The sequence below is a fragment of the Catharus ustulatus genome, chromosome 1 (assembly GCF_009819885.2).
Source record: "Catharus ustulatus isolate bCatUst1 chromosome 1, bCatUst1.pri.v2, whole genome shotgun sequence".
Taxonomy (NCBI): Eukaryota; Metazoa; Chordata; class Aves; order Passeriformes; family Turdidae; genus Catharus; species Catharus ustulatus.
The window spans coordinates 1,021,673-1,033,821 of NC_046221.1; the positions used below are offsets into that span (position 1 = coordinate 1,021,673).

Genomic DNA, 12,149 nt, shown 5'->3' on the forward strand with positions numbered 1-12,149 from the left:
CCGCCGCCTCGGGCCCCCTGTGCGTCCGCGCCGCCACCGGGCCCACAGGGGGCGCCGTCCGCCACAGCGGCACCGCGCGGGAAGCGGCGCCCCCTGGCGGGCGGGAGGAGCAAGAGCCGGGGCGGGGCCCGAGGGAGGGGGCGTGGTTACGTCAAGGGGCGGGGCTAAAAGGGGCGGGGCTAGGAAATGGGCGGGGTCAGGTGGCCGGGGCCACCACGGCCGGACCCCTGGACACCCCTCGGGCACTCGCCGGGCCCTGAAGTGGGAGCCCAGTGGGACCCCCAGGACCAGCCCCACCTCCTCAGGGACCAGCATTCCTGACACCCGCTCCATCTCTGCGATCCAGCACTCTTGGGGATCTGCCATTCCCTGAACCGGGAGCCCTGAGGGACCCCCAGGACCGGCATCGCTGGGGGGTCCTCCAGCCCCACCTCCCCTGGGACCAGATTCCTGGGGGATCTCCCTATCCCTGTGATCCAGCATTCCGGGGGACCTTCCACACCTTGAACTGACATTCCTGAGGGACCAGCAGCATCAGAGCCTCTGGAGGGTCCCCCAGCCCCATGGTCCCTGGGGTCCCCCCGCAATCCCCCTGTGTGACACCCCACGGGTTGGCTCGGATCCCCGGTGTCCCCACACTCCCACCCAGCCCAGCCCAGTGCAGGGTGACACTGTTGGGGGTCATCCACCCTGTATGTGTCCCCCCAAACACATCTGCTCCCTCTGGTGTTCCAGCTTTATTTGGGGGCTTGGCAAAGCGGGGGCAGCTGCCCCAGAAGCATTTTGTGGGGTGGGAAGGGCGGGGGGCTCAGCTCAGAGCAGGGAGCGAGCTCTCTCCTGGCCCGGAGCTGCTCCCAGTGTCCAGCAGCATTCCCAGGCTCTGGCATCGCTCCCGCCGCGCTCTCGGGTGCTCGGTGTCTCCTGCAAGGCCCCGCGGGGGCTGCCGACGGGTCCCCGACGGGCCCGGGGTCCTGCCAGGGCTCCGCTGTCACCTGTCACAGCAGCGGGATGCGCCCGGGGCGTCCCGCGGGCTGGGCTGGCTCCGGGCTCTCCCTCCTGGCTCTGCCCTGCGGGAGTGAGTGCGGTGTCAAACGGAGCCCTGGGAGAGGGAGATGCCATCCCATCCCATCCCATCCCATCCCACCCCATCCCCATCCCCATCCCCATCCCATCCCCATCCCATCCCATCCCATCCCCATCCCCATCCCGTCCCGTCCCGTCCCGTCCCGTCCCATCCCCATCCCCATCCCATCCCATCCCATCCCCATCCCCATCCCCATCCCATCCCATCCCCATCCCATCCCATCCCATCCCATCCCATCCCATCCCATCCCATCCCATCCCATCCCATCCCATCCATCCCATCCCATCCCCATCCCATCCCCATCCCCATCCCCATCCCATCCCCATCCCATCCCATCCCATCCCATCCCATCCCATCCCCATCCCATCCCCATCCCCATCCCCATCCCCATCCCCATCCCCATCCCATCCCATCCCATCCCATCCCCATCCCATCCCATCCCATCCCCATCCCATCCCCATCCCCATCCCCATCCCCATCCCCATCTATCCCGCGAGCCCCGATCCCGCTCCCCGCATTCCCGAATTCCCGCATTCCCGCATCCCGGCGGCGCCGGCTCACCTCGCTCAGCACGGAGAAGCAGCCGGAGCAGGGTCTGTGCGGCCGCCGCCGGCCCTGCGGAGGGAAGGGTCGGGTCGGGTCGGGATCTCCCGGAGCGCAGCGCTGGGAGTGCGGGCAGCCCCGGGAGCTGCCCGTGGAGCGGGATGGGAACGCCGCCGAGCCCCGTCCCGCCGTGTCCTCCCCGTGCCCCCTCGCCATCCCCGCGGACCTTCGGAGGTTGTGCGATCCCGCGGCCGCGAGGGGCCGGGGCCGCGCCGGGAACCGGGAATGCAGAGCCCAGCCCCGCTAGAACGAGGAGGCTGGAAAAGCTGTGGAAAAGCTGTTCCGGGGATTTGTCCGGGTGCCCGGGCAGGGCGCGGTGCAGGGGCAGCCCCGAGGAGCGGGGCTCTGGCATTCCCCGCATTCCCAGCCCCGTTATTCCCCGTTTTCCCCCTCTCCAGCCACTGCCCACCTCTCTCCCGCGTCCTGCCATCCCGAGGTCGCCGTGGTCAGCTCCGGCTCCGGCCACTCCGGCCACGGCCACGGCGGCGGTGACAGCGCAGAGCAGCCACAGCCTCATGGTGTCACCGCGGCTGTCCCGGAGCCCCGCCTGGACATTGGCCCCGATGTCACCACGGTGACCCCGGAAAGGTCAATGGGAGCCGGAGCTGCCGGACACAGGGAGAGGAAAGGGCCGGTTCTGGATAAGGGATGAGCTGGAGGGAACTTCTCCCCAAAATTTTGTCTTGGGGGTCCTGCTCTTCCTGCACCTCTGTCATGAATGTAAGGATCATCCATCCAGCTTTTTATCAACAGCAATCCCAGATCCTGCTTCTGGTGCTCCAATAACCCCCACAGTTCCAGGTGCTGGGATTGTCATCAAACCTAACCAGACTCGCTGGATCTGTTTAGAGATAAGCAATTAGTCCTGGCCGCTCCCGAGGATCCCTAGGATACGCTGGAATTTGACTCATTCCCAGTTTCTGGCTTTTGGTGGCACAGATATGAAAGGTCCATGCAGGACAAGCGAATTCCAGGGAGAATTCCAGGGGATAGATGGAAACTGCTTGTATGTGGGTTGGTGGGAAGGGAATCGTGGAGAAGCTGCACATGGAACATACAGAATCGTCGGGAAATTTATCCAAGAAAAGAGGGAAATCTTAGGAGGCTTATCCAGGATCCGTCAGGGAGGGATGTGAGGGCAGCGGGCAACACGAGCCCAGGCCTCAGGCAAGGCCACGGGAAAACCAGAGTCGAGATCAGATCTGAGATAATCTCTGCTGGAAAACCTGGGGATTTTCATGCTAAATTTGGGATTTCGGGAGAATCAATGATTCTGGAGGCCAAGCAGGACCGGAGCGGGCTGGATCTGGGTGGGGTCGGGCTCTGCTCGCAGGAAACAAGGAAATGACAGGAGGAAACGGCCTCAGGGGAGGGCCCGCTGGGCACACCCCTCCTGGGAAGGGCTCCCCGGCCGTGCCACGGCCGCCCACGGCAGGGCCGCATTGCGCATTCCCGGCAGGATTTGCACCCCGCGGATCCGGGTCCGCCTCACGTGCCGGGGTCACTGCGGCGCTTCCGGGGCGCCGCTTCCGGTCCGTCATGGCGGCGCTTCCGGTGTGGGCGGGGCATGCGCCGGAAGCGCGTGCGGGAGAGGCCGCGGGAAGTGCTGGGATCCCCCGGAACCTGCCGGGCCCCCCCCGCGACCCCCGGGGCTCCCTGGCAACCATGGCGGGGCAGGAGCAGGTAGGAGCCGGTAATGGCAGGGGGAGTCCCGAGTCGCCGCCAGGGCCCTCGATGTCCGTTCCTTCCCGGCCCCCCCCCGATCCAGGGGGGTCCCGCAGCGCCCCCTCGGCAGCTGCTGGCGGGGCTCCGCCTCCAACGGCCAGGGACCCCCATCATCCCCCCAGCCCCACCCCAAAATCCCAAATCACCCCCCCACATCACCGCCATCACACCCCCGATCCCACCCCATCACCCCCTCGATTGCCCCGCACTTCCATGAAATTCTGCCCTGAAGACCACCCCCATCAACCCCCACCCCGTCACCCCCCCAAAAAATCCCCATCACTCCCAAAATCCCCATCAGCCCCTAAAAACCCCATTCCACGCCCCCAATCCCACCTCCATCACCCCCCTACCCCAAAACCCCCATCACCCCCCACATTTCCCCCACACATCCCTCTCTCTGCTGCCCCTCTGTTCCCCCATTCCCATTGGGATCGCTCCCGAGGGATTTCCTGGGATGAGCCCTGGGGGAGGGGAGGGGTCACAGGGGGCTGCTGGGAATCTCCCTGTGCCCAGCTCCAGGTGGACTGGGGTCCTGGACTATCCCAATCCCAGAGGAATCATGGAGTGCTCCTGGTAGGAATGGTAAAATGCATCCCAAGGTGCTGGATTCTGGTGTTTGGGGCTGGATTCCAGCCTGTCCTTCTCCCAGATCCATAATTCCCACCCTGGTGGGAAACACCAGTCCCATCCATGGCCTCATGTCCTGAGAGCTCCTCTGGGCTGAGAAACGCTTCTCTTGGGAGGGAGGGTGTGATCCCTGAGGAGGGTGTGACCCTTGAGGGAAGCTGTGATCTCTGAGGAGGGTGTGATCCCTGAGGGAGCTGTGATCCCTGAGGAGAGTGTGATCCCTGATCCTGTGGCAGGAGCCAGTGACCTTCGAGGACGTGATGGTGTTCCTGAGCCGGGCTGAGTGGGACGCACTCCCGGCGGGGCAGCGGGAGCTGTACCGGGACGTTGTGGCAGACACCTACGAGCTCCTGACCTCCCTGGGTAATGCTGGGAATCACCCTGGGTAGGGCTTCCCTCAGATCCCATCCCAGGCTCCCAGAGCGCTGAATCCCAGAATCCCAGAGTGGCTGAGGGTGGAAAAGGCTCTGGAGATGGCCGAGTCCAGCTGTTCCCCAGCACTTCTCAGGCCACCACTAATCCATGTGTCCAACTGCTGCATCCACATGGTTGTCCAATCCCTCCTCTGAGAAGTTGTCCCTTACAGGGGCTGATCCTGGAAAAAGCAGGATTTGGGGCTGGGTTTGAGCACCCCTGGAAATGATTCCCTAAGATCAGGGAGCACGGTGGGATGTCCCTCCCCTGGGAGCTGCTCCCAGGATGAGCAGGAGACATTTCCTCGCTGGGAAATGTCAGTGGAACTGGGAGCTGCTTCCCACAATTCCATCAGCGCTCGCAGGAATAAATCCCTCTCTGGCAGCAGCTCTGGTTCCTCCCTTGCTTTTCCTCCATCCCAGAGGTGTTTCCATGCATGGTGAAGCACAGCTGGGGTGTCCCAGTCCTTGATTTTCCTGTGATCAGGGACAGTATGACACCCTCTGTCCCACTCCCAGGTTATCCAGGCCCCAAGCCCGACATCCTGCACCGACTGGAGCGTGGGGAAGAGCCCTGGATCTGCCCATCCCCAGGTGAGCAGCAGCATCCCAACCCTGTGGGATGGAACCTGCATCCAGGGTGGGGCTCCCTCCTCCATCCCCCTGGCCAAGGAGCAGCTGGGACTCCTGGTGGGGACAAGGACAGGGCTGTTCCTTCACTCCCATGGATGTGGAGAGTCAGGATTCCCAGCCTGGCTGGTGACATCCACTGTTTTCCCTGCAGGACCCACTGGGAGCTGTCTGGAGGAGCCTTCCTCTGGAGGGTGGCCTGAAGCCAGTGGGTACCAGGGGCCAGAGACCTTGTGTCCAGGTGAGTCCTGCTCCCTCCTGCTCCAGCCCCATCCCTGGGCCACTCCCAGGGGTTCTCCCAGTGCTTGGCTCTCCTGATGTCTGGCAGAGATTGGGATGTGGAGCCTGGGCGGTCCTGGACCACGAAGGGATGTTCCTCTCCCTGCTCCAGCCAGGATCCAACCCCTTCCCATCCTCTCTCAGCAGAATGGAACACGTTGTGGTGTCACCAGGACAGGAGGTTCCAGAATTTTGGCTGTCACAAGGGAAGGAGTGAGTTGGAAGCGGACAGTGGAGTGGAGTGCGAAGTCCAGACATGGCTTGTGAAAGAGGAAGTGGAGGATAAACCTGAATTCATGGAAGACCAAACACAGAGTGAGACATTCCTGTTTCATTCCATGATAGAACAGCAGAGCCTGTATCCTTGGGAACACCTGTGGTATGACCCTGGGGAGTGGAATCACGGGGACGTCCAACACCATGGACCCACCTTGGGAGAAGTGACAATTCTGGCAGGAGCTCAGGAGCTGAGGGTGGAGGAGCTGAGAGCATTGGTGGCCAAGGACCACAACTACTGCCTTCGGAACGAGCCAGGACCGCCGTGCCCCCCCAATCCCTTCTCCCTAAGGGAACACAACTACCACCAGCACCGCCGGGCCAGGAGGAGCCGGCTGGCGCAGCGGCGATCCCGCTGCGGCAGGATGATCCGCAGTGCCAGGGACATCGTGCGGCGCTACCAGCCCTACCGCAGGTTGGGGCCTCCCTGGAGGCGCTGCTCCGGCTGCTGCGCCGCCGCGCAGGGGACGAACCCCGCGGTTTGTCCTCTGACAGACGCGGCCGTGCCGCGTGAGCTCCAGAGCGCTGGGAACGCCGAGGGGGTGACATCAGACACGCAATGTGCCCCACAGGGGATTTTGGGAACTGAGGCTTCACCCCCTGCCCCAGTTGTGGTTGAAGGGGCGAGGAAAGGAGCAGAGCCTGTGGCGGATGCTGGAGCCATCCGCAAGCTTCAAAGAAGCGCACGACCCCAGAAATCCCGGGTGTCGGTGCTGCAGGACATGATCCAGGACGTGCTGAAGGTGGTCGAGTACATGTTGGAATCCCTGTGCCAGAGGTTTGAGGTCCGGGGGTTCTCCCAAGTGAAGAGCATCTGGCCCATTGTCATCCAGATTGACAACTTGACGGAGATCGAGAAGCCGTGACTCCGGGGGGAAACTGGGATGGGATTTCCTGAGGCACAACACTCGATCACCCCCAATCCTGGGGGAGTTCAGGAGGACAAACGTGGCAAAGGAGGATTGGGGGAGGTAAAACTGGGAATGTGGGGCCTGTCATGAATTGGGATTGATTGAGAGGCTTTGGAGAAAAGCAGTAATGGGGACAGAGGGAAGCTCCAATAAATTCAAGCAAACTGAGCACCATGGATTCATTCACTTTCCCAGTTTTCCATGTAAATGGGGGTAGCATCTGGAAAATCTGGGATGCCTGAATTAGGGATGTTCCCGCCATGGCTGGTGCTGGTTTTGGCAGTTCCTGACAGCTGAGGGGTGTGGGGTATTGACTTTGGGGCTTCCAGCATTCTCCTTCCAGCTTCCAAACAGTTTTGAGGGAGCTGGAAGGGCTCATCCTGGAGAAGAGGAGGCTCAGGGGGCACCTTCTGGCTCCCTGCAATTCCCTGGAAGAAGGCTGGAGCCAGGAGGGGTCTGGTTCTGCTCCCAGGTGACAGGACAAGAGGGAAGGGCCTCAAGGGGAGAATTCTTTCCTGGAAAGGGCTCTTCAGCCCTGGCACAGGGTGCCCAGGGGAGAGGTGGAATCCCCATCCCTGGAGGGATTTAAAAGCCATGTGGATGTGGGGACACTGGGGGACACGGGGCAGTGCTGGGCTTGGGCATCTCTGAAGGTTTTGCCATCTCAACAATTCCATGATTATGCAATTCTTGTAAAAACATTCCTGCCCGCCAGTGCCGTCACATGGTGAAATGGGCCTTCAAAGCCAATAAAACCGCTGAAATGTCTCCGGAGCCACTTTTTTCCCAGCTCCAGGTGTAATGGAATGTGCTTTGTTATCAAATCTTGTTCAGTAAGTGCTTACAGACAAGAGTTACTCGTTAGAACCTCTTCCTGTTGAGTAAACAAAAAGGAGCCCCCACCGGACTACAGAGACAGAACAATACCAGAGGAGTGCTAAGAAAGATCACACCAGACCCTCATCAATTCCCACCAGGAGATGGAAGTGACCCCCGAGCAACTCCTCGCCCCTGCTTGCTAAAATCGCAGAGTACACCAGCAAATCAGAACGAGCAACCACAAGAACTGGAAAATAGACTGTATAAAAACGAACTAAAACTGGTTTTTGGTGCGAGCCATTGGCGGAGCAATGACTCCCTGGCCGCCCAGCGCTGTTTTGCTCAGTTATCGCTTGCTAAATCCGCTTACTAATAAATTTTCTATAATTAATCTAAACTGGCTCCTTCGATTTGTCACGAGTATCTATAACACAGGCGTGCTTTGAGGCCGGGGGTTGCCGGCCCCCTCCCCCATTCCCAAGTTCCCCTCACGACCCCCGACCCGCAACGCGCGCGGAAATAGCGGCACCGCCGCCCAATCGCAGTGCGAGCTGAAGATCACGTGCCGCACTCCACCAATCAGCGCCGGCCGAGCGGCCCGGATGCTGTACACCTTCCCAACATGGCGCCGCCCTGTGATCGGGAACGCGCCACTTCCGGGTCGAGCCGCGAGGCAAAGCAGGGGGTGTGGCATAGCCCGGAAGCGTGCGTGCGTTGACGTGCGTGCTCTGCGTGCTCACGCCTCTTTCGCCGTGGTTGCCATGGGGACCAGGGTCGTACCGTTGCTGTGGAAACCAGGGACGCGCCGGGGCCTGGAGCGGGAAATGGGGACACGGAGCGGGAAACGGGGACACGGAGGGACCGGGCAGGGACCGGGCAGGGACACGGAGCCGCTGGAGCGAGTCCAGAGGAGCCCCTTGAGCTGCTCCAGGGCTGCTCCAGGGGAGAGCTGGGAATGTTCCCCTGGAGAGGAGAAGCTCCAGGGAGAGCTCAGAGCCCCTGGCAGGGCCTGAAGGGATCCAGGAGAGCTGGAGAGGGACTGGGGACAAGGGATGGAGGGACAGGACACAGGGAATGGCTTCACTGCCAGAGGGCAGGGATGGATGGATATTGGGAAGGAATTCCTGGTTGGGAGGGTGGGGAGTCCCTGGCACAGGGTGCCCAGAGAATTTACGGATCCCTGGCAGTGTCCTAGGCAGGCTGGACAGGGCTTGGAGCAGCCTGGGACAGTGGGAGGTGTCCCTGCCATGGCAGGGCATGGTATGGAATGGGATTTTTTTTGTCTGTTCTGACCCAAACCACTCCAGGATGATTCCATGATGGACCAGCTGTGCCCTCCCTTCAGTATCCCAGAATCCCAGAATTGCTGGATTGGAAGGGCCTTAAAGCCCATCCAGTCCTACCCCTGCCTGGGGATGAGAAGCTTCCCCTGGTCAGGTCAGGTCAAGGTCTGGCTGTGGGCACAGCTCCAAGACAAACCTGTGGCTTTTCTGCAACGAGGAAGGGCAGCAAAGTCTTGGGAAGATCAAATAAACAAGGGGATAGATTTAAGAGCAGGGAATTTCCCCAGCTTAGAGCTCAAGGTTTGCTTTTGGGCGGGATGCACTCCCCTTCCTGTCAGGGGTGGGAAATTTCGGGGAATGATAACTTCCTGATAATAACCTACTGAATTTTCCCTTTTTCATTCTCAAAATTTTTGTTTTCTTTCTGTCATAATTTTGCCAAGTGGGCATTGGTTGCCGAAATAAACATCCGTGTAACATCTCTGGGAGTCAGTCCCATAAATACCATCTGGTCTTGGGAGATAAAACTGCCAGAAATTCGGGAAGATCAGATTTTATAGATAGGCAGTCATTGATAAAACAAAGGCAGGAAGTTTGATTTTGCAAAATCTATCAGACTATTGTAAAGTCTGGTTTTACAAACTGGGAGTAGATAGAAATTCTTTAGAAATATATTATTCATAATAGGGGGATTTAAAAGAGAATTATTTAATCCCATTTTTCCTCTCTCTGAAGTGTCACTTCAGACCTGAGTATTTACACAATCCTCAATGCTTTTATGATGAACACAAATCTTTTATCAATAATGACAGAGGTGGGAGGAACTTGGAGGAAATTCGGAAACAATTGAAGAAATTGGAGGGAATGTGGGAAGTAGCAGGGAAGAATTTGGAAGGAATTGTAGCATTTAAAGGGAATTTGTAAGAAGTGGGGGACGGTTTGGAAGGAACTGGGCAAGACCAGGAGGGAAGCAGAGAGAGCAGTCAGGCCCTGGGGATGTGTTGGAATCCCCATCCCTGGAGGTTCTGGAGGTGAGCCTGGGCTGCTGCAGGATAATCCCAGCCAGGTCCCTTTTCCATGGCAGGTGGGAGCTGGCTGCACCTGGAGGGCTCCAGGCTCAGGGGGGGCTGTGCTGCAGGGCAGGGACAGACCCCATCCCTGCCTGGGCACTTGCAGGTGCCACCCCTGGTGTCTGTGTCCCCTGGGATCGATGAGGGTGTTTTCCACAGCCTGCACTGCTCCCAGTTCCGAAGCTGCTGGGTGGCTCCAGGGGGCTGAACTGAGGGTCACCCTCAGGGCAGGATCCTGGGTGTCCTCCTGGAGCTTCCTGCACCCCTGGGGGAGGGCGGCCGCTCCCACCTCGGCTGTTTGGTGGAACAGGAACCACTGTGATTACAGGGGACAGGCCATAAATCACCCCTGGGCTCAAAGACCCATCTGTCTTCAATCAAGGAACTGCTGAGGGGAAAAATCCTCGGGGACCATCGACTCCAACCATTCCCAGCACGACCAAGGCCACCAGGGACCGTGTCCCCAAGTGCCACATCCACATGGGTGTCAAATCCCTTCACCAAAGGGGACTCTACCACAGTCCTGAGCAGCTGTGCCAGAGCTGGACAGCCCTTTCCAGGAAGGAATTTTCCCCCTATCCAACCTCAGCCTCCCCTGGCACAGCTTGAGGCCATTCCCTCTCCTGTCACTGTTCCATGGGAGAAGAACCTGACCCTTGCCTGGCTCAGGCCTTTCATCCCCACCAGGCTCTGGAGCACCCATGGCCATGTCTGTCACCAGTGTCACCCCCTGGTCACACATTCCCTGCCCTGGACACCCCAATGCCAGGGGGGACCCCAAACCCTGTGGCCTCTCCCCTACTGGCTGAAGGTGCTGATAGACACACCCATCCCCAGGGATGGGGACAGGGCGGGCTGGACTGGGCTGCTGGCCAGAATCATCCCACCTGGAATGCCCCGCTGTCCCAGCCCCCCGGCAGCTGCCATAAAAGTGCTGGTGACTCGGTGGGAAGCAGGATCCAGGATCCAGGAGCTGGGATGGGGCTGTGCCGAGCGCTGCCACTGCTGCCACTGCTGCTGCTGGGGCTGGCTGGAGCCACCACAACGGCACCACATGGATCCACCGCAACTCGGGATGGATGGAATGGAAGCACGTTGTCCTCACCAGGGACCCTGAGCTATGGGGACGTGGTGGCAGCGGCCGTGGAGCTGCTCAATGCCAGGGCTGTCAGTCCCTACGTCCTGCGGCTCCGGGAGACTCTGCCCCGGCCCGGGTGGGTGAGTACTGAGCTTTCCTTTTCCAGGGGAAACTGCAGGAGTGGGAAATGCCCAGTGCCACTCCAGCCCTTCTTGGGGTGGATCTGTTGCGTTTTCAGGGTTTGACCCCTGAGGGATTGAGCACAAGTCCGGGCTGAGCCTGACCCGTTCCGGGCTGGATGTGACCACTCCTGGAGCTGGCACTGGCCAGTTTTGGGGCTGGGCACTGGGGGTGGTGGATCCCTGATGGATCCTGTCCCTTTTCCCAGCCCTCAGACCTGCAGAGCCGGAAGGAGCTGAGCTTCACCCTGGAGGAAACGACGTGCCGGACACCAGGAATGACCAATGGCAGCTGCAGGAGCCGCTGGCTCGGGGTGAGGCTTTGTCCTGTGGGAACTGGGGATTATCTGGTGGGGAAACTGAGGCACGAGGGGGTTGTGCTCTCCTGTGTCCCCTGTGTGCCCCACAGGCGGTGACCTTGTGCCAGGGCTCTGTTTTCCTGGAGGGGCAGCAGCCCACGGTGGAGCTCTCCTGTGAGAAGGCTCCGGCCACGGTAAGAAGGGACTGGAATGGCTCCGTGTCCCCTGGGCTGCCAGGGGTTCCCCAGGTCCCCTCCCCACCTCCCCAAGGTCTGACCCTGTTATTTGTCTTCCCAGTTTGGCCGGGTCTGGAAATCCAAGGTCAAAGATTTCTTTGGCAAGATCAAACAGCGTTTCCGAGGTTTCTTCCAGTGCGGCCGGATTTGGATCCGGGATAGGCTTAATCTCAAGGCACCCAAACCCTGAGGGGTGACATTGCTGTGTCCCCAGCCTGTGTGTCCTGCCTGTGCCCTCTACCCGGGTGTTTCACTGCAATTAAAAATCCCTGCATGACTCCTGGTGTCACCCTGAGTGTCATTGCACCCCAAGGAGGACCCTCGAGCGGTCCCGGACCCCCCAAAATTCCCCTGGGCACAGCAAGGATCTGTGAGAGCTGGGAACACCCTGGGGATCATGAATGGGGGGTGTCACGATTGGGGGGCGCTCACTGGGGCAGATCTGGTGTTCCCCCACCTCTTGAAGGCCATGGAGAGGCAAAGGGACCCCTGCAGGTGCTGCCAACTCAGGGACCCCCCAGCAGTCCCTCCCCAAATCCAGTTGCTTCCCGGCCCTGCCCTGCCGTTTGCTGCCAGTGTCACAAGGGGGACACGAGGATGGGGATGGTGACAGACGGCCCTTGGGAAGCAGAAT

General features: G+C 60.3%; 1 protein-coding gene across 1 annotated transcript; it reads left to right on the forward strand.

The window, feature by feature from the left end:
* The first annotated feature begins 10,370 nt into the window (after positions 1-10,370).
* On the forward strand, positions 10,371-11,750 carry LOC117001221 (cathelicidin-B1-like). The gene is made up of 4 exons (XM_033069354.1): positions 10,371-10,941; positions 11,190-11,294; positions 11,390-11,473; positions 11,577-11,750. Exons 1-4 carry the CDS (start codon positions 10,486-10,488, stop codon positions 11,703-11,705), a joined length of 774 nt encoding a protein of 257 aa, XP_032925245.1. The 5' UTR covers positions 10,371-10,485; the 3' UTR covers positions 11,706-11,750.
* The last annotated feature ends 399 nt before the right edge of the window (positions 11,751-12,149 follow it).